At 51.0% G+C, this 26413-nt stretch overlaps 3 protein-coding genes across 6 annotated transcripts in view; all 3 read left to right on the forward strand.

Moving 5' to 3' along the window:
• Nucleotides 1-4546: 4546 nt before the first annotated feature.
• On the forward strand, nucleotides 4547-5999 carry LOC102090214 (metallothionein-1-like). The gene is made up of 3 exons (XM_005504773.2): nucleotides 4547-4722; nucleotides 5100-5165; nucleotides 5733-5999. Exons 1-3 carry the CDS (start codon nucleotides 4692-4694, stop codon nucleotides 5825-5827), a joined length of 192 nt encoding a protein of 63 aa, XP_005504830.1. The 5' UTR covers nucleotides 4547-4691; the 3' UTR covers nucleotides 5828-5999.
• Nucleotides 6000-9150: 3151 nt separating this feature from the next.
• LOC135575360 (metallothionein-2) lies at nucleotides 9151-10308 on the forward strand. The gene is made up of 3 exons (XM_065028938.1): nucleotides 9151-9385; nucleotides 9483-9548; nucleotides 10077-10308. Exons 1-3 carry the CDS (start codon nucleotides 9355-9357, stop codon nucleotides 10169-10171), a joined length of 192 nt encoding a protein of 63 aa, XP_064885010.1. The 5' UTR covers nucleotides 9151-9354; the 3' UTR covers nucleotides 10172-10308.
• Nucleotides 10309-14782: 4474 nt separating this feature from the next.
• Nucleotides 14783-26413, forward strand: part of NUP93 (nucleoporin 93) — a 78261-nt gene continuing 66630 nt past the window's right edge. The window contains exons 1-3 of one of the 4 annotated variants that reach the window (XM_005504774.4): nucleotides 14783-14940; nucleotides 21261-21474; nucleotides 22004-22121. In XM_005504774.4, coding sequence (XP_005504831.1) covers nucleotides 21296-21474; nucleotides 22004-22121 — 297 coding nt within the window. In that variant the 5' untranslated portion in view covers nucleotides 14783-14940; nucleotides 21261-21295. Of the gene's footprint in view, nucleotides 15087-15398; nucleotides 15490-15846; nucleotides 16262-21260; nucleotides 21475-22003; nucleotides 22122-26413 lie in introns of those variants that run through there. The other 3 variants (XM_021290714.2, XM_021290715.2, XM_065028947.1) reach the window with 3 other exon arrangements.

A 26413-nucleotide genomic window follows, 5' to 3' on the forward strand; every position in this document is an offset into this window, starting at 1 on the left:
ATTTTGCTCTCGTTAGGCCTCGAAGTAATTCCCATTAACATTTATGAGACTTTCATGATCAAAAGACGAATCAGCCCTTTCATCTTCCAGACATGCCCAAACACACATCACCCAGCCCAAAAACCCCACATCAGCAGGTGGGGGCTTGTGCTGGGGTCCCCCACCCCAAAACTGGTGGGGAGTTTGCAGGGTCAGGCTCACCCTCCTGGACCCAACTTCACAGCATCGGTTCAGCATTTCTTCCTTTCCCTTCCCCCTAAGGATGAATAATCAGCAAATCACCACCCTCTCAGCACTGTTTTTTCAAGAGGGAGGTAATATTGATAGCTCGTTTCCAGATAAGAAACACAGAATAAATTTCAAGCCCTTGCCCAGAGCTATGGGACAAGCTGGTGGCTGAGCCTGGCTCAGAAACCTGGACTTGGAGTCCCAGTCCTGGCGCAGCCGGCTGGGTTGCAAGGTGGCTCCCAAACAAGCCACATCAAAGTGCGCTGCAGGGTTGTGAAAGCATTGCAGGATTGCATGAGGTGCAGTTCCTGCTTAATGAAAATCTGCTTATCCCCTTCCCACTGCGAGCAGGGCCCGTGCCAAAGGTTTCTATTGCTACAGGTGTGATTATGGGCCAGCGAAGCCCACTGAGGTGTGTGTTTACCCGGGTAAACGGAGACACACCATGTCTTTGCTGATAGCTGAACATCTGGAGAAGCGTCAACTGGGATATATTTTCCCAAAGCTGTGACTGAGGTGCAGGCAGGGGTTTGGCAGGAAAGCGGGCAGCTCCTGGGAAAGGAGTGAGGAGGGAAAGCAGGTGATGGGCTTAGCTCATGTCTGCCACTGAGACCAGAACATGTCTTTGCTCACCATTTCCTGGGAAAAAAAAAATAAAAGAAGCCTCCGCAGTGTGAAGTCAGCCCACTGATCCGGTTTCACTCCCAGATGGTTTCCAAGGCTTTGCCTATGCACATGGGGAACGGTTGGGATCGGCTTCCTGGGGCAGGCGAGGGGTGATTCATCCTCTTCCTCCTCTGCCAAAGGGCTGGCAAGCTCTGGCAAAACAAAATGACATCAGCACCTATTTCCCATGTTTTAAACACTTGTTTATCATCAGCAAATAGAAACCTGAGACACCCGTCAAATAAAAGCCGAGTCTGCTTTCTAAGCAGTGATCACTCCCATGGCTTCCTGCTGGCTTTCAGCATTTTGAGTGTGCTGTGTGTTTGCTGGGTGCTGGGGGGGGATGCGTAAAACCCTTATTTCCTCTTTTTTGGTTTGAAGATTGGTCCCAGGTGGGTGATGGCTCCTTGCACTCCCGGCAGCTCAGCCCCAGCCGCGGCTCTCCTGCCCAGGCTCCAACATGAACAGGGAGCTGGAACGGGCAGAGCTGAGCTGCCCCCGCTGCCACCACAGGGTCAGGGACACCCCTGGGTGCCCTGCACACCCGGGATGCCATGGGCAGCAGCACCCTGCCTGGCAAGCAGCAGGCAATGGTAAGGGGCAGTGTAGCCCCAGGCACTGTTCCCTGTGATCTGTCCTGTGCCCACACTGGTTTTGTATCTCCCTGACACCTGTACCTGTGGGCCATACCAATTTGAGCCATGGTGCTTTGCCAACAGAAGGATGGGTCACCCAACCCAGCACTACTTGGGAGGGGACAATGAGCACGGAGAGAGTGCCTTGGGGACACACATACCCTCAGAATGGGAAGAGAGGGACCTGTAGTCACCCACAAGGTCTGCTGAAGGTGATGTGCTGGGGTGACTACAGAAAATCACAGGCAACCGGAGGCAGAAGCAGGTTTGTCATGTGCCACAGCATGACTGTGGGTGACAGGAGCCACACATCCCTCAGCGGGGAGTCAGGGCAGACCTGTGCCAGTCACCTCCTCGGGACCTGGCTGCTGCACGCTCCTCCTCACCTGCCTGGCACCAGCCTTGAGTCACTGCCAGCCACCAGCACCAGCCCCAGCGCCATCCCATGGCTTTTGGCAACCGGCTCTAGGCACCTTGGGTGTCACAGATGCCTGTCACAGGGATGGGTGCCTCCACCGTGCCTTCCTGAAGGTTCCAGCCTCCTTCACTCTTTTTTGGGGAGCCCCATTCCTGCCATGCCCTGCAGAGTCATTACCCAGGCTCAGCCATCACCATCCCACCAGTGAGTGTCATCTCCAGCTTTGCCTGAAGCATCAGAGCATCGTGCCGACTCACCTGCCCTAATTTGCCCAGCAGTATTGGCGTGATTGTCACGGATGTGCCTGGGGATGGAGCCAGGAATACCATGCAGGGGACATGACCACCAAGGGGTACAGCTCTGGCACGACAAGGGCTGATGAATAATGGCTGTGCAGGGATGCTGCCTATTTTGCTGGGCTCTGGGGAGCAGCATCAGGCTCATTTAAATTATGGGGAACCCCCAGGCTTTCCCAGCAAATGGAAAGCATGGACCAACATGGGAAACTGGGGCTCACAGGGCCTTGTAACGGGGTATTTAAGTAGCAGGCAGGTTTTCCTGGGGTCCCAGCTCTGCAGCTCCAGGGTGCTCCTGGAATTGCTGTGGCTGATGCATGTCTGTTTAACAACACACTACTCTAGCCGTATCTCAAATTAGTTACAGAACAAACTGGGAGCAATACAGGACCTCCCAGAGCCCTGACCCCTGCTCCTGTATCACCTGGAAGATGCTTTTTCCCTTGCTGGAAAGAAATGAAGGAAAGAAGAGCAAAAAGGGATGGGGTTTGAACTGAGGATAGGTGCTGAAGAGATTTGCCTCTACCCTGTCCTTTCACGGCAGGGAATGCACAGCACAGCTGATGTTGTTCTGTTCCACTGACATGGGCTTCACCTTCCTCCCCTGGGCTGGAGGAGAAGAACCACTTTGGAAGGGCTGCCTGTTCCCGCATCCCTGGGCCACCACCAGCCAGGGACAGGGACAATCTGCCCACACTACAGCTTTGCCTGGATGGTCAAGGGTGCTAGACAGTGGGGGACGACACAGTGGCTGCCACGGTGGCGTTGCTGTTCCCCATGCATCCATCCCAACACAGCTGGAAGCACTTTCCTGGGCATATTCCTGCACTGTGGGAGTGCTCAGCTGGTTATTTCAGGAGAAGGACTCTGAGGAGATGTCCCCCCCCTTCTGCCGTGACACCCACAGCACAGGGGGCTGCAGCCAAGGCTGGTGGGCGGTCACTTGTATGCGTGTTCCCCAGCACGTTTGTGTTTCCCTGCTGCCGCAAGAGCAACTGACGCCCTTGGCACGCGCCCGGTCCCTGGAACCATCCCCACCATCACGCCCCGGTACATCAGCGGCAGCGTGACACTCACACGACTGCGGGGCTGGCATGCTGGGGCACTAACGAGCCACTACCAGGGCAGCAGGGACGAGGAAGTGGCCCATCAGCTCTGCCTTCTTCAAGCTTTTATGTACCGATTTCCCACCCTGGCCTGGCTGGGCGGGAGGAGACGCCAAGTCGGGTGCTGGCACTGCTCGCCACCCAACAAGCTCCAAACATGCCCAGACAGCTGGGTGGTAAAAATACTCCATGGCCCGCTGTTTCAGCTGGATTAGCATTGCCTCCAACAAACCGCCTTAGCCAGGCACCGCAGGCAAAACCCCAGATGGGATAAAACCCCGAAGAAAAGGAGTTTCAGAGTGCGGGGCAGCCAGGCTGGGATATCACCAACATCGGGGAGCACACAAAACTCCAGGAGTGAGGAGGAGGGATGTTCCACAGCTGGCAATGCCTCCTGGCTGTTGGGCAGTCCCTCCCTGCACCCAGCATCTCAGAAAGCATCACTTCACACCTTCCACCCCAAACCCTCACTGCTCTTTCGAGTGGGTGGGTAAAACCTGCCAGAGGTGTTGACCAGGGTAATGGCAGCTTGCCCGTCACCCTCCTCCCCTGCACACACGGATAATGGTGTGCGGAAATTAATTCAGATAAGTGGGACGAGGCACCAGAGCCGGGAAGGAGACAGGGCCCCCGAGGTGCCATGCACGGCGCCAAGGGGACGTGGGCGCCGCCATCCCGGGGCGCTGGGAGGGCATGGCAGGCTCTAGCTGGGCCAGTTCAGCTTGTTGCTGCTCCTGCTTGTGGGGAGGGTGTTGGAGCCACAGGATGGGGTCTGGGACAGGGACTGCACCCCTGTCACCTCACTGTGCCAGCTCCCCAGCACCCCACTGTGCTGGTTCTTGGAGGAGGGGCTGAGAGTTCCCAGCAGTGGTGGCAGCCCTGGGACCAATGCACCCCCACAAGACACCTAGGGGCTCAACACCTTGATTTTGGCAAAGCCCCCGCCTGTCGGGGGCGCCTTGCTGGGTACACCCCCTCGGCCCCTGGGAGTGGAGCAGTGCTCCCAAAGCAGGTGCCATCCATGTGATGAGAGCTGGCTGTTCTCTGCACCCCTCCACCAACATCTCAGTGGCAGAGTGGTGGACACCCAGTCAGACCACCTGCTGCCACCAGCACCAGAGGGGGGACATGGGAGCCTCAAGTCCTGCCTGGCTGCCCGGGGAGTGAATCAGCAGCGCCCGGGGCAGGTGCCGGGCTGAGCCGTGTGCAGGCTGCGAGGGGCGGAGGTTTTGCACTCGCTCTCGCCTGGCCAAGGATAAATAGGAGGCGGCTGTGAGTCCTGCCAAAGCTGCTCTTCTCACCGCCCAACGCGTCTGACAGCCAGCACACAGCCCAGGCAGACATGGACTCCCAGGACTGCCCTTGTGCCGCGGGTAAGGCAGCGCTTCCTTCCGCCTTGGACCTGCGGGGATGCAGGAGACGGAGCATCCCTGTGGGACCACCCGCCTGGTGGCCTCCTCCACCATCCCCGATGCTCTTGTCCTGGCCTGGCCGGGCTGCCTGCTGGAATCCTCCTCCAGTGTTGCGGTGTCACACTTGGAGCATCTTGCTGGGAACGGGCGGGAATGCCAAGACCTCCCCACCGAGGGAGGCTGGAGCTTCAGCCCCAGCCACTGCTGCTGGAGAGAGGATGCTCAGAAGGGCAGCGGTGCTCTTCCTGCCGCACTCGCCTGGAGCATCCCTGGGGATGTGGGGATTCCTTTCCACCACTTCCTCTCAACCCTTTTTTCTCCTTTTCTCTGTGTTTTAGGTGGCACCTGCACCTGTGGGGACAACTGCAAATGCAAAAACTGCAAATGCACATCATGCAAAAAAGGTAAGGGGGAGGAGCCCAAGCCCCACAGGGGGCTGGGAGGCAGAAACACTCGTGGGGGCTTTCACTACATGTCCTTGGCCACACTGAATCAAAGCAGGCTCAGTGTTGCCAGAGTTGAGTTTATTCCTCCTGTATTACTTTGCTCCCAAAGGAGCACCCCATGAATTCCCCCTTCTGCCCCGCCACCAGGCAATATGAGCCAGACGATATAACCCAAAACTCTGTGTACCCCTCACTGGTGCCTCAGGCTCAGGGCAAGGGGATGCTACGTGAGGAAACCAGAAGTGGGATTTCTTCCAGCTGCTCCTGATGCCATCACCCCGGGGCAGAGCCATGTGCAGGAGGGTTTGCACAGAGAGGGGCTGGGGGGTGCCCAGTGAGCCTCTGGGGTCCCACACCCTCCCAGCCCTGGATGCAAAAACACCCTGGGAGATGCTGATGGGGTTGGGTATGCTGCTGAAGGGAGAGGACACGGGTCGGTGGGAGGTCTCCAAACGATCCATCCCCTATGGGACACCCCCAAGCCCCACCAGGAATGTACCTGATCACTTTTTCTTCTCTCCACAGGCTGCTGCTCCTGCTGCCCGGCGGGTTGTGCCAAGTGTGCGCAGGGCTGCGTGTGCAAGGGGCCGCCCTCTGCCAAGTGCAGCTGCTGCAAATAGGGATCCCTGGCTGCACATCTGCGGGTGCTGCACATCTGAGGGGCTGAAGAAATTTAACCTTATTGTGTATGTTGGAGTTTTTTTTATATGTTTTCAGGTATCTTTAGTGTTTGCCACTTTAGACATGTAATAAGCTACCTAAATAAAGCAATGTGTATATAAAGGTCTATAAGGAACCTGGCACTTTTGTTGAAGGGGGGATTTCCCTGGAGAGTGGGAAGGCAGCACATTTGGGGGTCATGGCAAAGAGCCTGTGTCTTATTTTTGCTCCTTTCTTCCACTCTTGGCTCTGCCCTCCTTGTCAGCAGCTCTGACTCTTACTTTAACACTTTCTCTGCACAACAAGGTAATTTATAGTTTGGGGTTTTTTTTCCCCACCCTGTTCTTACCCAAGGGCAAATCCCATGCTCTCTTCCTCCACCAGAAATCCTTGGGCTAATGAGCAGCTCGTTATTACAAGCCTTCACCGACAGCATAATAACCGCTGCAGCCCTACCCATTTCCAGGGGTAACGTTTCCACGGCAGGTGCTGTGGCAGGGGAACAGGTTTGACTCCTGGCAGTTTAATTGAACTGGCTGGAAGAACCACACTGCTTATCCCCCTCCAACCACTGTAAGCCTTGTGGGGAGCCCCGACCCCCATGATGGGGTGTGATGCCCATGATGGGGTGTGATGCCCATGCTGGGGTGTGATGCTCACCCTGCCCAAACACAGCCACACCACTGCCAGGATGCTGCAGCCCAGGTGCCACAGGGCACCGTGCTGCTTCTTAGGACACACAAGGGGTCCTGTCTGTCCCTGCACTCCCCAAATGCAGCCTTTTGTGGCTTTTGTAAGCTCCAAACCCCTCCCTGACCTGACCAGCCACCACCGCCAGGACTAAGCCAGGGTTTCAGTACATCTGAGGCCACCTCTGCCCACCAGTCCAGGATGGCTTTTCCCCCAGGGCATTTCCTGAGATGTCACCACCACTCCACGCTTCCGATGAATGTGAAGTACGTCCCTGTGCCAGCTGAAATGTAGGGCAGGGCAGGCATGCCGCAGGCAGGGTGCAGCACCGGCTCTGGAGCATCAACCTAAACTCCATTCTGCAAACGGCAGAGTTATCTCTGTTCCTTCCTACTCACAGAGATTTATGTGCCAACATTGTAAAAAACATCGTAGGTGAGCACCCAAACTGTGAATCCTATTAGGATTTATCCCCAAACATGTGGTTTAACCACTGGGGCAGACAGCAACCCTCCAGCCTTGCTGTCGCCAATGGGTTTGCATCAGTCCTGCCCTGTGGCTCTGCCCCTTGTGCATCCCCATGGTCCATGGCAGCACAATGGAGAACAGCTATCGGATGCTGTGCCCTGCCTGCGTGGGAAGCAGGGGACATATGGGGGTCCAAGCAGCCCAGCTCTGAGCCCTGACACCCATGCTGGGCAGCTGTGGTTCCTCTGCTCACTTTACAGCTGCTGTAAAAATCAGAGTTGGACCTGGAACTCCACAGGCACAGCCTGTTCGTGGCCAGCCCCAGGAAACCGTAATTACCAGCAGCAATGTGAGGAACCCCACAAGGTCCCCACTCCCAGCTGATGTCTGGCATGTGCCCTGCATCCCGGCATTTGGGTAAGCCTGCGGCTCGGGGGACACATGGCTCATTCATCCCTGTCTCACCACGGAGTGAGTTCATTATCCAGCAGAAATGCCCAGATTGCAAAACAGGGCATTTTCCAGGTTCTTTCCCGTTCCTGCTCTACACACTGTTCCATGGGGATGCTGTGCTGCCCTTTCCCGCTTGCAGTGACTGGAGGCCTGGGGCCACATGCCCTGGGACCTGGCACAGCCTATCCATGGGTGACCTGGGGGGATTCCTAGAAATCTGGGAATTCTCCTGCCTCTTCCGCAACCTCACCACTGTACAGTCATCCCCTGCTTTCAGTACAGCCCCATGTCGGGGTGCACGTCCTCATTTTGGGTTGTGGGGGGCTCTGCTTTCTTCAAACAGGGGTGTACCAGAGCTCGTCCCCGCTGGAAAGGGGGCAGAGCAGCAGCACTGGCCAGCAGCAATGTGCTGGGTGAGTGTCCAGGAAGCGATTTCACAACCCGTGTTTATGTGCAATAAGACCACACGTGCACCGTGACTTCACTTCTCCTCCTTTCCCGCTCAGCCAGTGGCAAGTGCAACGCCTGCTGGCTTAGCCTCGTATTTACACTCCCTCACTGCTGCCCATGAAAGACTGCCAGGAAAAAAAAATCCATGTTTTTGCAAACAAGCACAAGCTGTTCCCTGGCACAACCTGCCAGGGCCACCAACCAGCTCATCATTCCAGCACTCGCTGGCCCAGGCTCTGCAGGGACCAACCCCGTCCACACACCAGCACTGAGCCCAGACTTGTCCTATTTGCAACAAAACTGCCACCACCACGAGCACCAGGGCAGGTGTGGAAATAGCCTGTCCCTTGCCCAGCCACTGTTTTCCATGCCAGATACCAAGCTGGCTGTGGGCAGGAGGGAGGCAGTGGAAGCTAGCTGGGACGTAAACACTGTGACAAGGGGGACAACCCACAGGCAGCAGCAATGACACAAAGCTATGATTCCCAGCAGCCACTGGGCAGACTGCGCCACGATCCCACGCTGCACTCCAGTGCTGCACCCCTATGCCCACCCCTCCTGGGGTCCAGCCCAGCACCCCAGCCCCATGGAGGCTGCCCCAGGGCCATCCCACTCTCCCCGAGGATGCTGAGACTGCCCCATCCCTGGGGACAGCCACACACATCCCATAGCCTCCCCAAGGGTGGGGGCACAGCCGCATCCCAGCGCTGGGCACACGGGGCTGAGAAGGGCAGGTGTTGTCACGGGGCTGTCGCAAATGTGCAAGAGTTGGTGGCGATGCCGTGCCAGCACTGTCACCCCCCTCTTGGCATCTTCCAGCATCATGGACCCCCAAGATTGCAGCACCCTGCCAAGGGGGTGGTGGCAGAAAGGGGTGCGGGTAGGACCCCGTGGTTGGAAGCCATGAGGGGTGCGGGCAGGTCCGTGACCCGGGGTGAGCACGGCACAGCCCTGGGGACAGCGCAGCACGGCTCTCCGGTGACGGCACGGCACCACGGGACTGCCCACGCTGGGCACGGCCCAACGGCACGGCCCCCAGTGAGCACGGCACCGGCCCGGAGGGCGCACGACCCCCGGTGAGCACGGCCCTACGGCACGGCCCCCCGGCACGGCCCCCCGGGCAGCACGGCTGGCGGCTCAGCGCCGCCCCGGGGTGCGCACGGTCCTGGGTGCGCACGGTCCGGGGTGCGCACGGTCCGGGGTGCGCACGGTCCGGGGTGAGCACGGCCCGGCGGTGAGCACAGTCCCGGTGCGCACGGTCCCGTCCCGCCCCGCCGTGCGCAGCGCCGAGCACCGCCCTGCTCCTCCACCCCATAAATACGGGGCAGCCGGGGCCACTCGGTACTGCTGCGAGCCCAGACGAGCTGTGCCGTGTGTAGCTGAGCTTATTCAAGCCGCGCCTAGCTAAGCCGCGCCTAGCCGAGCCATGGATCCCCAGGACTGCACGTGTGCCGCCGGTAAGTGTGCTGTTCCGTTCCCCTCCCGGCCGTGCCCGTCCAGTCCCGTTGCGGCGAGTCCGCTCACGGCCCCTCTTCTGCCCCTCTTCTGCCCCAGGTGACTCCTGCTCCTGCGCCGGGTCCTGCAAGTGCAAGAACTGCCGCTGCCAGAGCTGCCGCAAGAGTGAGTGGGGGCTCAGCCCGGGGGGCACAGCTATTCTCTTGGGTGGCTGCCCTTGCCCTGTTGGACCCTCATGGGCACCTCCCTTTCCTTTAGTGGTGCCCGCATGGGGCTCTCCTGACTCTTGTCCTGTATAGAAACCCCCCCTTGCCCTGTGGGACTGCTTATAGAGACCCCACCCCTCTCCCGTGGATGTGCCTCTGCCCTGCAGTACCATCATGAGGATCCTTCCTTCCTCCCTTGACCCTTGGAGACCCTCATGTTCCACTTCGAGGGGGTGTCCCTGCTCTGCAGGACCTTTATGGGGATTCTTCCCTTGCCCCCTGGAGAATCCCCCTCTCTCCCTTTTGGGAGGGTGCACCTGCCCTGTAGGACCTCCATAGATACCCCCAACTGCTGCCCTGATGGGATCACAGTCCTACCCATGGGGTTGGCGGGTGGGGTGTGTTTCCCACTCTCCATAGGGGTGCCCCTGCCCCATGGGATCCCCATTCCTTCCCATCCACCCCCTAACTCTCATGTCCCCCCCAGGCTGCTGCTCCTGCTGCCCCGCAAGCTGCAGCAACTGCGCCAAGGGCTGCGTGTGCAAGGAGCCGTCCAGCAGCAAGTGCAGCTGTTGCCACTGAGCCACTCAACTCTGCCTGTAAATAGCTGGCACGCTTCAGGGATGGGGGGTGGGGGGCATAAAAACCATATTTTTTTCATGTTTTCTATTTTCTGTACCAGTGGTGAAACTGGAGGGAAATAAAAGACCTTGGCTGAAGGTGTGAGTGCTGCTGTTGTGCTGGAACCTGAGCCCTGTCACCGCTTGTGACTCCTGTGTGGGAATTGTTTTGGGGTGGTGGGGGGCTGTGTTTTGCGCCCTGATGGTGGGTGGCTGCAGCGTGCTGGAATCAGGAGGTGGGCAGATGGGAAAGTGTGTGGGGCTGTGATTTACTTCTGAAAGTCTCTGCCAAGTGAACGTTGCTTTTTAGGCACAGGAGCTCCTGCTGCCGGCTAGGGTGGCTGCTCATGCCTGCCCGTGCACATCCCCTGGGTGTGCCCTGCCACAGAAGCAGGTTCCCAGCCCCGCTGCCAGGCCTGGCACCCCACTGCCATTGCCCCTTCCCTGCCTCTTCATGCAGGGGGACAGCTCAGCCCAGCGGGGATGTCCCATCCAGCCCTTGGTGATCAGGTGCCAGAGACAGGATGAATTTACAAGCCCTGGGGCCTGAAATGGAGGCCCTTTGACACCCATGCAGTCCTTTCTGCCAGGCTAGGTGGCACAAGGAGGGGTGTCTGCAGGGAGGGAATGTGGCAGTGCCAGTCCCTAATGCCCAAGCCCTTCCCAGGATGCTCCAGGCACCCAGGGGAGCTGCTTGCCCCTTCCCCGAAGGTTTCCCCAGCTTCAGTGCATAGCTCTGCAGGGGGTGCCTAGCCTGCTCAGCACTCAGTCTCACTAGTGAGAAAAGCAATACCCAGCTCAGCACCCATTTGCCTTTTAAATGTGTTGCCTTATTGCATTAGTGTGTCTTTTGCCTAAGCAGCATCCCAGCACCCTGTCTGTGTTGCAGTAGAGGCTTAGTGCTGAAGTTGAGGTTTAAGGGCATGCCTTGTCCTTAAAAAATGACATTAAAAAAAAAAAACACGCATTAAAAAAAAGGGGGGAAAGATGCTTTGCTGCAAAACAAGACTGCTTAGGGGTTGATGTGGCCCCAATGCTGGAGCTGGGTGCAGCAGGGCTGTGACCCCAGCCAGTGTAGCAGAGGGGCTGTGGGTTGAGCTACCCCCCTGGGGCCAGACACCACATCCTGCACCAGAAACAAAGCTGGGATGTGGATGGGGTTTCCCCTCTCAGGAAGGGCCCCCGGCATCAACCGCTCCCTGTTCCCAGAGGTGTGCCAGGATGGTACATGGGCATGCAACCTCCACACCTGTGGCTGCCAGCCTGCCCTGCCTGCTCCTGTACACCCATCTGACAGCAGCAGCTGCCTGAGAGCTGTGGGCCCCCAACCTCAGTGCCTTCTGCAGCCTCCCCAGGTATGATTTGGAGTTGGGAAAACCACCAGACCAGTGGAATGGGTGCAGGTGCCCATGGGAGGTGCTGGCCTGGGATGTGCACAGTGCCTATAGCTGAGGTGAAGTGCCTGAGGACTTTCAGGTCCCCTCAGGAGCATTTTTTTCAGAAAAAACACTTACTTTTTAATGAAGTGACAACTGCTCTCAGCCCGCACACAGCTGTGTATAGTGGGAGAGCTGTGGGATAAAGGTTTGATTCAAGAAGAGACTGGTGTGCTTTGTCCAGCCCCTTGAAGAAAAGCAGAGCTCAGCTTGCAGAGGTGGTTTGAGGTGATCATGTGTCTCCCATGGGCACCCAGGGGAGCCAGGGCAGAGGTGTCCTGGGCGCATAGCCAGCCAGGCAGCCCTGCAGTGGGGTGCAGCACCCCAAGGAGCTGTGCTAAGCACCAGTTCTGCCTCTGCATGAGCCCCGTGCAGCTGATCTGTCTCCACAGCCCTGGGTGGTGCTGGCACGTGTCCTGTGGAGAGGGGACGGGCACCATGTGCAGACGGGATGTGTACCCTGTGCACTGTGTGCAGGAGAGCTGTGTGCAGAGGGGACGAGCACGCTGCACACACGACAGGCACCCTGTGCATATGGGACATAAACCCTGTACAGTGGGGACATGCACTTTGTGCAGAGGGGACATGCACCGTGTGCAGAGAGTAAATACACCCTGTGCAGAGGGGAAATGCACCGTGTGCCAAAGAGACAAACATCCTGTGCACAGGGGCATAATACTCTGTCCTCGGGAGACGTGTACCCTGTGCAGAGGGGACGGACACCTAGAGCAGAGGGGAAATGCACCCAGTGCAGACCAAACATGCACTCAGTGCAGGGCAGACAGGCACCCCGTGCAGAGGGGACACATTCCCTGTGTAGAGAGGACGGTCACCCAAATGCAGAGGGGAAATGTCACCTGTGCAGAGGGGGCAGGCACCCCGTGCAGAGGGGACGGTTTCCCCTCCCGCAGGAGCGGCTCCCCGGGGCTCGGTGCCGCCGAGCGCTACCGTAGGGATTTGCTGCCACCTGCCTGTGGCGGGCTCAGCGCCGCCCGCAGCACCGGGACCCGCCTGGCTCGGCTGTCCCTGCGTGTGCCCGGCTCCCCCCGTGTCACCTGCCCTGCAGGGCGGCAACCACTCCCAGCCCGCCCCGGGGGGCACCAGGACTTGTACCCGGGCTGCTCAGCGCTCCCTCCCGCTGGAGATCTGCCCCGGGAGCCCGGACAGGCTAAGGGAGACAGCTGGGGTGACATGGCCACCCTGTCAGGGCACCCATCCCACCAGGACACCCATCCCACCAAGACACCCATCCCACCAGGTTATCCATCCCGTCAGGGCACCCATCTCACCAGCACACCCATCCCACTGTGTTATCCATCCCATCAGGACACCCATCCTGCCAGGGCACCTTGCCAGGAACCAACACACCCCTCAATGCAGCTGGCCCAAGCACCCCAGTGACACAAGTGCTCTCTCCCCCTGCTAATTTTTGGGATGAAGCTTCATGAAGGGTGTAGCTGGGCACCCTGGGGCCATTGCAAATGCAGCACACCCCAGGGCATGAATCAGTCCATGGCACGGGGAAAAAATGCTTTATATGTGCCAGCTCTCGGCATATGGCACTAAATGCATCAGAAAGAGTTAAAACTACAGATTCATAAAGAACACGGACTCTGGGGAGTCAGGCAGGCACCCAGCATTAGAAAAAAAATTGATTTTTGAGGGGTTGCTAGCCAGCTGCTGAACAACCGGTGAGTGTCACAGCACAGCACAACCTAGCTGCCTCACTAGCTGCCTCACAGGGGGGAAAATTGGGGTTTGCACTTTTTTCCTTTTTCCCCCGGGAAAGGCAGCTCAGCTGGAATGGCTGCAAGTCACCTTTGCTTCCTTGGAGACATGAAGCGGGGCCAGTGGAATTGGGGCAGCCCCCGAACGGGCTATAAGTTGTAGCAGACATGCTTATGCACCACCCCATACTCTGGTGTGGACCTAAGTCTCTGCCATACGTTAGAGATGCTCCTGCCCTGGGTGTTGGGGCATGGGCAGACCTGAGCATTGAGGAAGGCAGCTCCCTGGCTAGCTACATTTTAGAGCCACCTTGGGTGGTTTTATATGCCCTAAGTGATGCTTGCAACTGAGAAAAAATGAAGTGCAGGAGATGATTCATGATGGCTTGAAAAAACTTGTATTTAGTGAAGCAAAGAAACTCCTCAGGAGCCTTCAAGGAAAGCCATGTTCTGATATTTGTCATCCTGTGTGCAAGGAGACACCCTTGGGAAAATCTGGATTGTGGTGCTGGGACAGGCTGGGATGTAACTCGCCCAAGCACAGCCCAGTGAGGGCAGATTTCCGTGCAGCTGCTTCACAGGCCAGCAGGTAGGGCCATGAATCGATGGACAGGGATGAACCTGGGCCCCCCTGCCTGCACTTTGCAATTAGGGGTAGCAACTGCAGCCTGTGTCAGTGCTGCCCCTGGGCTCAGAGCTGCTTTAGGCATAGGAACTGCTTTTTACATGGGAATCTTGTGCACAGAGGCTGTATTAATTGAGAAATCCATTCAGCTTTGAAGGGCTGTAGGAAATCTTGGTGTTGCATCTGTTTCCCTTACTGGATATCAGGAAATGGAATCGGAAAGTGTCACTGCAGCTGGACCATGGCACTAAGGATCTCCTTCACCAGAGAGCGAGGTGGTGGGATATGGGGAGAGCTGGGCAAATGGGAGTCCCATTAAAACAAGCCTTAAGAAGGACAAAAGACATGATTGTAGTTATGAGGGAGGGGCTTTGAAGGTTCGATGGGTGATGTTTCAGAGCAGTGACGAGGTCTGTCCACCGCCTCTCACACAAGCAGGCTCTTGGATGTGCCCTGTCGGGGTCCATGAAATCCCAGTTCCCACATCTTGCCCTACGAATCCCAGCTCATTGGCAATATCTGCTGTAAGGCTTATGCTAATGTCCTGCCCTACCCTCTGCCATTATGCGTGTGTGCTCAGGAGGGGACCAAACGCAACGTGTCCCTGTCCACCTTCACGAGCCCGTTCCACTGGTGATGGAGAACGTACAGCGCCGAGCGCACGGGGCGGAGCGGCGCAGGGCAGCCTCGAACTCCTGATCTCCGCAGGCAGCCGCCCCCCCAACACGCTGTCCGTGTCCGTCTCCGGGCGCCTCAATAAAGTTGTTGTCGCGAGAGGGCGGGAGCCGACGCACAGGGAAGAGTGACGGATGGACCAGTAGAAGAGCTCGGCGCAGGAAAGCTTGGCATCTCGGCCAATGGAAGCGCGGGGAGGGACGTGAGAGCGACCAATGGGGACGCGCGGCGCGGGGGTGGCAGGCGCGGCGGTCGGAGTGGCGGGCAGGTGAGGGCGGCTCGCGGGTGTGTCATGGCTTTCCCTCCCGCCGCCTCCTCTTCCCCCTCGGTGGGCGGTGGTGGCTTCTAACGTCCCTCCGCCGGGTCCTGAGCCCTCGGCAGTCGCCCGGGGCTCTATCTCCTCGGTGCCCTCCGGTGAGGGGCTCCGGCGAGGCCTCCTCTGAGGCGAGCCTCCTCCCGGAGAAGGCTGTCTGAGGCCGGATGTGAGCAGCCCCGGGCAGCGCCACGGTCCCCGGCGCTCCCTGACCAGCGCCCCAGCCGCAGTGCGGGCCGCTGCGGCAGGAGGCTGGCGGGAGCACTTGCAGGCCTCCCGGGGGCTTTTCTTGGGCTCCTCGGAAGTTTCTGTATATGTACTCGAAAAATAACCTGCGTTAAAACAGCGGAGCTGGTTTTGTATGTGCGAGGAGTAGTCTCTTCATTGCCGGTTTGTGCTGGTTTGCAGTGCAAAGCCCAGCTATAGAGGGAGAGCTTAGCGTTTAACCGAGGTGCTGTGTTGGAAGCTGAAGCTCGTTTGAATGGGGAGGTGTCAGGAGAGCGGGTCTGTGTTTTTGTGTGGTTTGTCCTCACCGTTTCAAGTTCTGTGGGGGGGGGGGTTATTCCACACCACGGTGGGGTTACAGGTTGGTTGCTGGCTGGGGGCAGAGCACCTGCTGACAGGCATCTGGTGGTGTGAGCTTGTAAAAGGCACAGTGTTCTGTTAATGAATATAAAACTTCCTTAACAGTTCTGTGCACTGTCCCTGGCTCAACGTCTCTTCCACAGCAGGCTTTGGAAAGTTCATGTGACCTTGTAGTTGCTAAGCATTACTTTCATATGTGCCCGGGAGGGTGTAGAAGACTTTTGAAGACAGCACGTAAACTGTAGATGATACTTGGGATTCTTGTGTTTTTCAGATCAGTAAGTTTGATACAGGACAGGATAGCTGTCTTCAAACACTTAATGTGGACCCTTCAGACTGTCCTTGAATGAGAATGACGACTGGCTCTTTCCCCCTACCCCACCTCACAAGTCCTCTCTGCAAGCAGCAGTGCCGACTTCTTAAGCAAAACAAGTGAAAATGACTTTGAGGATTTCTTACAGAGCATCTTGGATGCAGAACTTGATATCTGAACCTAAAGAATGCTATTTGTTGGTCCCTCCTAGGCAAGATTCATTCTATGTTATGGTTTTGATTTTCCTGGAGTTGTCATAAAGCGTACAAAGTAACTTACTCTTGCTGTTTGACAACTGTGGGCGACAGCCAAACTTCTGTGCCATGACGTTGAACTGCCTTTATGTTGGAATTTGAGCTGTGGATGCCCTGGGTATTGGTATGTAATTAGCAACTACTGTGGAGTGCTGAGTGCCATCTGTGTCCCAATATTATTCTAAACCAGAACATGCTAATGTGAGTGGGCAGGGTTGAATTAAAGTCCAAGTACAAACAAGGGCTCCTCCTTTGATGTGACCATGTTGTCTTAGGGGGCAGTAGTTAGGTCACAGAGAACTAAGGTGACAAAGAAAAACAAGCTTCCATGTGCTTTATTGCTCTTCACTTGTGTCTCTGAAAGGGTTTCCTACTCCTTGGGTAAACTTCTAGGGGCTTAGAGGTAGGAAAAGCTTAAAAACTGCTTGGAGAATGTAATTCTGTGACCTAAATCCATAATGTTCCTGTGGTGATAATATCACAGCAAATTCAGCGAGGGGAGAGGATCTGGGTTTTGATATAAAGATTTTCAAATACCAAACTAAATGTTCTATTTAATGAGGGTCAGTTTGTCATCCTGTGGAAGTTAGTGCCCTGCTGAGTTGGGTGAGAGTCGGGTGCTTAAAAAAAGTACTAAGTGTCTGGAAAAGAGGGAGAGTGATGAGATGGCAGAACTGCCAGCTGAGTCAGTTATTCAGGACAGTGGAGACTTGAGACCTCTGTGAGGAACTTCAAAGTCAGACGGCAGATAAAAGGCAGTATCGTCAAATGTGTGACAGTGTATATTGGAAGAAATAATGTAAAATGCCTGCTGTTCAGTTCAGGTTAAATAATGGACGGGATAGAGAAGAGTTGTGTGCTTTTGTTTGTCCTGTCTCAGAGTGCAAATAACTGTGAATGTTATTGCCTTTAAGACTTTGAAAAAACACTTTTATTCAACATATGTACTGTAAGAGCTCTTGAGACCAAGTGCTTAATACCAATCAGAGCAAGATTAGACATTTGCATGTCTACCTACAGATGAGATTAAAAGCCAGACATACAGGGCTGAAAATCTTATGGGAGGCAGGGGAGGAGTAACTGGTGGGTGGTAGAAGATAAAGTCAGTTTGCAAGATTGTTACCTATACCTACACCCCTGTTTTGGATTTTCCTTCATCAGCCTTTTGTTGCTGGGGGGATGGGCTGTGTACCAGATGGAGTACAAAGTATAGATTGGAGCTTATAGGTATTTGGTTTTAAGCTGGCCTGTCCTGACTTCATATGTTTTTAGCATAGCTAGCATATGGAAGATTTCCCTTTGCTAGGTTTGATTAAACATTTATTATTGTACTTTATGTACTAGAGGGTGATCTGTTGACAATGTGTAGCAGATATTTGGGTTGTATGTGGTCACTTCCACTTGTAGAACACAGAAAATAAGACAGGAAGAGACCTTAAGAGTTGACCTCAATGATGTGTCTCTGTTCCTGGTGAGGAGTCAGCAGGTCTAGACCATTTCTGCTTTATACCCGTCCTACTCTTAAAAAGCTCCAGTGACAGAGCGTCTGCGTGCTTAGAAGGCAACTTATTTCAGTGTCTCACTAATATCCTGTAAATGTAATTGTGCTTTCCTTTAAAAGCAAACTAAAATTTGGCCACCTGCTCTTTGATTTCCATCTCTGCTTTTGTAAATCAGTTCTGTTGTCTGTAACATGGGGATTATGTTGCTGACTTCCTCTCTGAAATGTCTGGACGTTTGCTTATGCAGAGTGCTGTGCGAGAGCTGGGCATCGTTACTGCAGTTCATACACAATTCCCCAGGCCTGCAGAATTGGCCTTTTACTTATTCATGTGAAGCTTAGAAGATAGAAGCTGCTACATTATCTGTAGCAGCCCAGGGTTGGAGCCTGTCAAAAAAAGCACTTTTGCCTCAGATTTCAGCTGCAGCAAGTAAAGAATTGCCCACTTCTCTTACTAGTGTGCTCTTGTGTCTCCCTTCCAAAACAAGCTGATCCTATCTAATCAAACTGGGTCTCCTGACTGCTCTGGGGCAGGAGCCTCTAGGAGAGGCTCTCCAATGCTGGATTTTTTTCCTCTTGGTTTTCCATTTTGAAAAACCTCTTTGCAGCTTGTGGAACTGTATTGGTCCATCAGTTATCCTGAACGTGGTGGGTGAGGCTTTCCTTCTCCCCTCTGCAGTCTTCCTGTTTTCTTTTTTCTCAAAGCACTGGAAAAATAGAATTTTTTTTTTTTTAGCCTGTTTCTCAAAGTTAATTAATTAGGTGACACAAAGACTGTCAGTATGTGAAGTACAACAGATGCTTGCGCACGCACTGGAATATTTCAGCTTTGTGTCTTTCTGAAGCTAGAACAGAAAAATCTTCAACATGGCTGTATTGGAGTATAACGGCTACAGTGTTCTTCATTAGATAGCATTGTAGTGCTCTTGAGGAGTTTTTAGGGTTTTTTAGGTAATAAATCATCACTTATCACCAGTCTGAATAGACTTAAGAAACCTGTCATTATCTTTTCTAGTTTTTGGCTTAAATCCAGTCAACTTGTACAATATACAGTGTTTATTTGTGGTTTTAAATGTTGGGGAAACATTAAACTGGGCTTTAATGGAATAGCAGTCTTAATGCAGCAGCTTCTATTGATAAGTCATCAAAGTTGTTTTACAGAAGAACCTTTTCAGTCTGGCTTTTAGCCCAAGGTCGCTCTGGTTTCACAGAAGTTAGGTTAATTTCTGATGTGTTTTCTTTCCCTTAGGTGTCAGTTGTTGCTCCTTTCCCAGCCAGACATGAAAATCTGCCGTCGCCCTGCTCGTTACTGTGGTAGCAGTTTCCATCCTGCACAGCAGCATTAGGAGTCAGACTGCAGTCTCTCGAATGCAGTAAATTCTGTCAGGGTGGAGACAAAGTTGTTCGTGCTGTTACTCCGTCTAAATATATGAGTTCTGCCGCTTAGGAAAAGCTGTTTAGTGTTGGCTCTCTAGATAAGTTTTGAGCTGTCATTTCCAGCGCTTGGTTATAATCACAGGTAGTTTATCTTGCTCCAAAATAACTAGTATACTCTAGATTTGCTGAATTCAGTTCAATCTCACAGAGTTGTTGCAAGTGTCCTACATTGGCAAATTTAGGGGACAGACCTTACATGGTATTGATGTGGAGTCTGCAGATGAAAAGTGCAAGTTTGGGAGCAGTTTTATACTGCGCTGATTCTCCATGCTTTTGGTTTCAGTGCTCTCTGAGAAGTTAGTGCCTTCTTGCACTCCTGGCTTTTTATCTCATTGGTAATGAAGTGGACCAGATCAGATCAAATCAAGCCCAAGTCTGTTCTGTTCTTGCAGTCGCTTCTGGAGGATTTGTTTGCTGCATTCTTAACTGTATGGGAGCGTGGCTGTTCTGGTCAGTGTCTGCCAACAGAGGCAGCTTCGGCAGGGGTGCACCTGAGTTATCGCAAGTGAATGGTGGAAAGATGTTCTGTGCTGCATTGCAGGGCATGGAACTGCTGATTTCCACACCACCCCTCCCTGTTCCCCTCCATCTCAGTAACATGCTAATCTGCTCAAGCAAATCCAGTCTCTGCTGTCTCACCTGATTAACAAGTCAGTGCAAATATGAGCTCTGCCTCCCCCGGCAGCTCTCAGCTTTCCAGAAGTGGGTGGGGAGTGTGTGTGAAATTCCATGTTCGTTCCTGGATGCCGGCTGTCAGGGTTTGTCCTGGCACCCAGGCAGTAAGAATCAGTTTCTCTAATTGCCTGTGTCTGAATGAATCATCATGCAGTGCTTTTAAATCACTTGTCCAGACAGACAGATGCAGTGCTATTGCCACTGGTAGTTGTACTGGGGAATGGCTGTGAGGCTGAGAGTGTGAGGAATATTAAAGTCATACTGTTAAATTGCTTTGGTATGGTTGGGGGTTACCAAGAAATGCTGAGTTGCAGGCTGTTTACAGTCTGAAAACATGCCCTGTTTTCTTCTTGGTGGGCTCTGTTGAACCAGATTGCCTCCATTGATTTTTACTTTCAAGTAAATGATAAAGAGCTGGAATTAATGCTTGATTGAGATCTGTTTTGTCTTGCTTGATCCCAAGCACTTTGGGTGAGGGTGCAAATGCTATGAGAGGTTGTACTGGACACTCCCATATCCGTAGCACCATTCAGCAAGACGAGATTTCTGTTCTCTTCAGTGGCTTTACAGAGGTGTCATGTGCTTGTAGCTGCAAATAATGGATTTGGTGTGTGAAGTTGAGGGTTTTGGTTTCATATTTCATTAATGTGGATACCATTGCTGCTAGATTTCTGTTTCCATGTTGATCCCAATCATGTACATTTTTGTCCTTTCTGTAAAAATAATGTACTCTATTCGAAATTTGGAACTGTGTGATGCTCTAATGACCTCATCTGTTACAACTCTTGCCTGATGCTGTGTAGTTTCTTTTAACTATTCTCTCATTTGGTCTATGCAAGCAATTCTCACACACACTAGTAAAACTTTCTGCATGCATCGAAGTTGCACACACATCTACGTTGGAACAACATATAATTATTTCTTTTGACTTGGCGGGTTAATGACGTATGGATTAGCACATTTTAGTAGATGGCTGTTACAGCTTCTATGTACACGCTTGTCTGTTTTGCTATTAATTTAACCTCATGGTGATACGTTATGTGTGTTTTCAGGCCTCATGTATACCTATGCATGAAGATGTATGTGACTCCATTTATAATACATAGAAATATAGAATCATAGAATATCTTGAGTTGGAAGAGACCCTTGAGGATCATCAAGTCCAGCTCTCCAAACTACTGATATATACATGTATACAAGTAGTTTATAGCTAAATTAACACAAAATTCTTCACAGGGATTTCTCTGCTTTCACCCTCCTTTGTATCAAGGCAATACATGAACTGTCATATGGCATCTGTATCCCACTTCTGAGAGGTCCATAGATCCGTCTTTCCTGCAAGGCAAAGCTCTCTGAGGCTTCTTGAAAGTATTTCCTTGATGTTTAGTGCTTGGGGAGGATGGGCAGAAGAGGATCCTCTTCCAGAAGACCCACTCTCTCTGGTCTGTCTGTACCACTGTCGGTATAGCAACTGTTGATAGCTAAGCAAGAATTTTTTCTTTCTCTAAAGGTTTCTGTGCATCTTGAGTGAAACCTGCACCAGAGATGGATACCGATGGCTTTGGAGAGCTTCTCCAGCAGGCAGAACAGCTTGCAGCTGAGACAGAAGGTATCTCTGAGCTCCCTCATGTCGAACGCAACCTGCAGGAGATCCAGCAGGCCGGGGAGCGCCTGCGATCCCGCACTCTGACCCGCACTTCCCAGGAGACTGCGGATGTTAAGGCGTAAGTGTGGAGTATGGGCATTGGAAACTGTGCGGAGGGTGGAAGCTGTTTACGGGTTTGGTTTCTAATATGTGGGGAGTCTTGCTAGGAGGCCACACCCTGGAGAAAAAAAATGACTGCAAGGCTGTTTCCTGCCACTGTCCCTTTCTCTTACTTACAAATAGTAGTTGAAGGATTTATCTGAGGAGCTACCATTCCTGATTCCAGGCACTGAAGCCAAGAAGTGCAGTACCTTGTTCTGGTGGCTGCTGAAGACCTTTACCAACATGCTATAGAATTTTTCTGTCTGGAAGGGCTTGGCAGCTGTGCAGTACTGCAGTGGCACAGCAGCCAGAGTTCAGCTGGGCTGAGGTGGTTAGATACACACACAGGGCTGTTCAAAGTTACGTTGTTGTGCAGTTTTCATGACACAGCTGAAAGCACTGTGTGTACATTGCTAGCTGCTGGCCTAAATATTGGCAAAGAATTTGGGGCTAGAGTTCTGTCTGTTCTATACTCATTTCATAGCTGTACAATTTCTTCCTTGTAGGTCTGTTCTTCTTGGCTCTAGAGGGCTTGATATATCTCACATTTCTCAGCGACTAGAGAGTCTAAGTGCAGCTACTACTTTTGAACCTCTTGAACCCGTGAAGGACACGGACATCCAGGTAGGGCATTTCTGGCATGTGAATTACACAGCCCTTGTAACTGCTGTTCCTGTTGTTGTTGATTTCTCTTGTTTTTCCTTTCTGCTTTAAGAGCAATCTTGTTGTGGATTCTCAAGCCCAGAAACAGTGAAGCTCTTGACTCTTTGAGATTTCTGCTATATGAGAAAATGGATAGGACTGCGTAATACTCAAATTTCAGTTTATTTTACTGGTTACCTAAGCAAAATGTGAAGGCTTTCTTCTTTCTTAATTATACCAGATCTCAAGGCCTTATAATTCTCAGTATATTTTCTCATCTCCAGTATATATTTTTTTATGACCCATGTAAATATTTGAATGTTTTTCATTAGAATGCATTTGTTTCTTTAAAAAAAGGAAGTGTTTAAATTTGAATTCATAGCAGTTAACATTATGGACTAAGGTTGCTTATAAACTATTGAAATTGTTTAAATGAAAATAAGCATATTTATTTTTTAAACAAAAAATAAGTGACAGATGAGATTTCTTAATTGGAAAAAGCCTGAAGGATGTAGGAGGAGATTTTAAAAAAAATATCTTACCACCTGAAATCAAGATATTTTTCAGCCAATTTGGCATCTGAGACCCATTGATTTCAACTCTAGGTGATTTCTGTGGGAACTGGGTACTTGCCTTAGGTAGACATTTTTGAAAGTTTATTAAATGTTAGTCTGTTTGCATGTTTAGGTGCTGAAATACTCTGTGTCCAGCCATCATTTTCATTCTGTCTTTTTGCTGCTAATGTTTGATGTCTTTGGTCTCATAGACAATTTGAGATGCAAACATTTTGAAATGCAAGCTGGATACTCTTTAATTTTTATAAGGAATTTTAATTGACTGAACATTTTTATTTGGTCTGTTTCTCATAGGAGTCTAGTCCATCCTAGTGGAGCTTGACATTAAGCACATGTGTAAATGCATGTGTGTCATCTAGTAAATAAGAAATTCCTGATTTATTGTTTTCAAGCTTAATGAAAATGTTTAAGATACTGAATAAATACTGTTCTTTTAAAATAAGTTTGTATTGTGAATATAGATACACTTGTGTCTTCATGTTTAGGAAAAGCTTCACATTTTTAATTGCAAGTCAATAAGTTTAAATGGCTAAATCATCCAATGAGATTCAGCCCTCCCTTTAGGAAAACAGCTAAAAAGTACAAATGAAAAACAGGATTAAAATCGATAATCTAAATCAAAGTTCCCTGCTTGCTGTTTTGAATCATGATTAACACTGGTGATTTAATCAGTGATCACTTTAATTTAAATCTAACTACTCATGTCTCAGGCCTAATACATGTGTGCTTTGAATCTTAAATTTTTTTTTGCAGGCCATGTGCAGAAAACATTCCTAGTAAATGAGCTAAAACTGATTTGCAGTGGGAAGCATGGCAAGATGCTCCATTTTAGATCTTCTTGTAGGCATATGAGTAACTTGTCAGTGTTAAATGTTTTGTTCCTGTTTAGTTTGCAGTTAACAGGTGGAAGGATTTTTTTGTTGCTTTGCAGAACATTCTCCTCTGCTCTGTTGGAGGATATTTGGAGTCAAATCTCAAGCTGTTGGGCTGATGTTGACGATGGTCTGTTATCTGAAAAGAACTTGCTTAGAACACAGCTGAGTGTCTGCACTCATCTGTAGGTTCTGGTATGGAGTCGTCAACACCAGGATCTTGTTGTTTCTCAGTTTTCATTAAATTTTCTTTATTAGTTATGTAAGAGGACCCTCATGTTGGACACAGCTGACTGTCCTCTAATGCTAGTAACCAAGTAGGTCCTAAAATTATTTGATGCTTTACATAAAGATGTGCTACAAAAGCTTCTTCTTATGTTACTTTTTCTTACGCCTTCTAATGATTGTTGGGATTTGTTTTCATTCTTTCTAGCTAATTAGTTTCATAAGGCTTCTTCAGGCTCATTGTGTTTGTTTTTGGGCCCGATGTAGCAATCGCTTTACACTGTGTAGAATTCTCCCTTCATAAGTTGCTCCCATTGTATCCAGTGTGCAGACTGACATAAGGAAGGGACCTGTTTTATTGTTTCACGTGACTTTACTGTTACTCTGCTGTTACTCACTATGGAAACAGACACACTGGTGGGCGTTAATTCCGTGGATTGGGAAAGGCTCTTCTGTTCTGCATCAAACCCGCAGTCTGCACTTTCTAGTGTTACTGTTACTTTAAACAAACAAACAAACAAACCCACAACCACAAAAAAGGCACAACAAACAAAAAACCACAAACAAAAAAACACCAAAACTACTTCTCAAATACTTAATGAACTTGGTTTACAGTTTATCATCAGTATTGTAGCCTCAACTCTCCCTTATCAATCCCATTTGTTATTGATGCTCAACACACATACTTGCAAGCCTGGATAGTTTGCAGCAAATTTATTTAGCCTTAAATCCTGCGTGAAACGTACTTGTTTGTAGATTCTTTAACACTTTATTCTTGTATGTGTGGTGTTCCTCAAGCTTCAGTTTGAGCAGGTAGAGTTATCAGTTTATAAATGCTTTACAGCATCATTTGATGAAGAGGCTGAAACTTTTTTTGGGTAAGCACCTGAAACTGCAGGGCTGTGCCCCCTTCCTCCCTGTGAGGCTGTGGTGGGACTGTGTGCCGGGACAGCCCATGCACACCACGGAGCACGAGCAGGTGGTGACTCGAGAGCTGAATATGGGCACTTGTGCCAGAGGTATAGACCTAATGCTTGGCCTTTGATGACTGTTGCAGTTACATAAAGGTTACAAATATGATTAAGTCTTCGTATGAATTTTAGGTTTCTGCTGACTTCTAAATTCTGTCAATGCTCTTACAGAACTAAAACACTCCTTAGATTTCTTGCCATGGGCTCCCATGTTGCTTCTTTGAATTCAGTGATTTCTCTGACGCTTTTCTCAAACCTCTCCGGCTTTCTTACCTAAAGTATTTACTTATCGTCTCTGTTCCTTCTTATGCTGCAGTCTGTTCTAGCAGCCTGTATGTGGGCAGCACAGAGGTGCTAGAATCTAACCTATCAAATGGTGGCAGTCAGCACTACAGAGGGAGAATTCCAGGAAGTATCCTGTTTCTTATATAGAGAGTAAAACAAACAGGAAAAAGCAGAGAGGACCATTGTAGGGCGTGAATTCCCAGGATGCTGATGTGAGACATTCAAAATCTAGGAATCCACCTTAATAGAAGCCTCAGCTTGGGTTAAGAAGCAAGAGGGACTTTCTGTACAGAGCCTCTTTTGAAAGGTACTCCATAGTGCTGACTGAAAAAGTGCACTAAACTGCAGCTCAATTAATTATCTGAATTATTTATCAGTTGTAAAATGTAGATTGCTTGCACATAAAAGGGTTGTGAGTCCAGGAAATGCCTCCCACTAGAGCAGTAGGCCGGGAAGATTATGAAAAAGACTTTAGGCTTGCCATTAAATTATAGGATTTTGTATTTTTCCTCTCTCATTTAAAATACTGTGTTCTTAAATTGCATGCAACACAACAAATGCTTCTCACAGTAAATCTGGTTCATAACAGTTCCTATGTCAAGAGTTTGTAAAGATCAAGCTTTTCTAAATTGTAAAAAAGCCCTATTTTGGCAAAATATTTTCAAAGCTAAATATGGTAGTCAAGCAATTCTTGATGCCATATTTAGCACATAAATACATGTTGTTTTGTTTGTGGCTTTTAAAAATTGCAGGTAAGGGTTGATCATGCCAGCCGATCTCTCAAAGATGGGGTATATGCTTATAAGCATAATATCAAGGAATTTCCTCGTTTTTTTCCAAAAACGTAAACTCTGATGTCCTCTTGTTGTGAGCACTGTCATAGCAGACCTCTCTCAGATTGCAGTAATGGCAGCCAGAGGAGGAATTATTATGATTATATGGGAAGGCTGTGCTTCTGTAACATGTAAGGTAGGACCTGGCTCCTGCATGTGTGCTGGTTGGTTTATGAACATGTGTCAGGGAGGGGTTCGGTGCTGCTCTAGTAAACTTGTTTGGGGTACTTGGTGGGGGTAGTTCCAGGATCAAAGCCTGATTTACACTTACTAAGATAGTTTAACTGATTATAGTATATGTTATGCTTGACTGTGTGCTTTGTGTTTTGAATGTGTCACAATGGCTTGATACTAGATTTAGGCCCCCTCTGTGCTTGTTTTGAAATATCTAATTGCAGAGTCATGGTGGTAATTTTAAGAAATGGTATTGCTCTGACTCTTAAAGGCTTGGTCCAGCTCAGTGCAGATCTGTGAAATGGATGCTAGAAATGAACACAAGCTCTCATTGCTTTT

This window comes from Columba livia, chromosome 13 (assembly GCF_036013475.1).
Source record: "Columba livia isolate bColLiv1 breed racing homer chromosome 13, bColLiv1.pat.W.v2, whole genome shotgun sequence".
NCBI lineage: Eukaryota > Metazoa > Chordata > Aves > Columbiformes > Columbidae > Columba > Columba livia.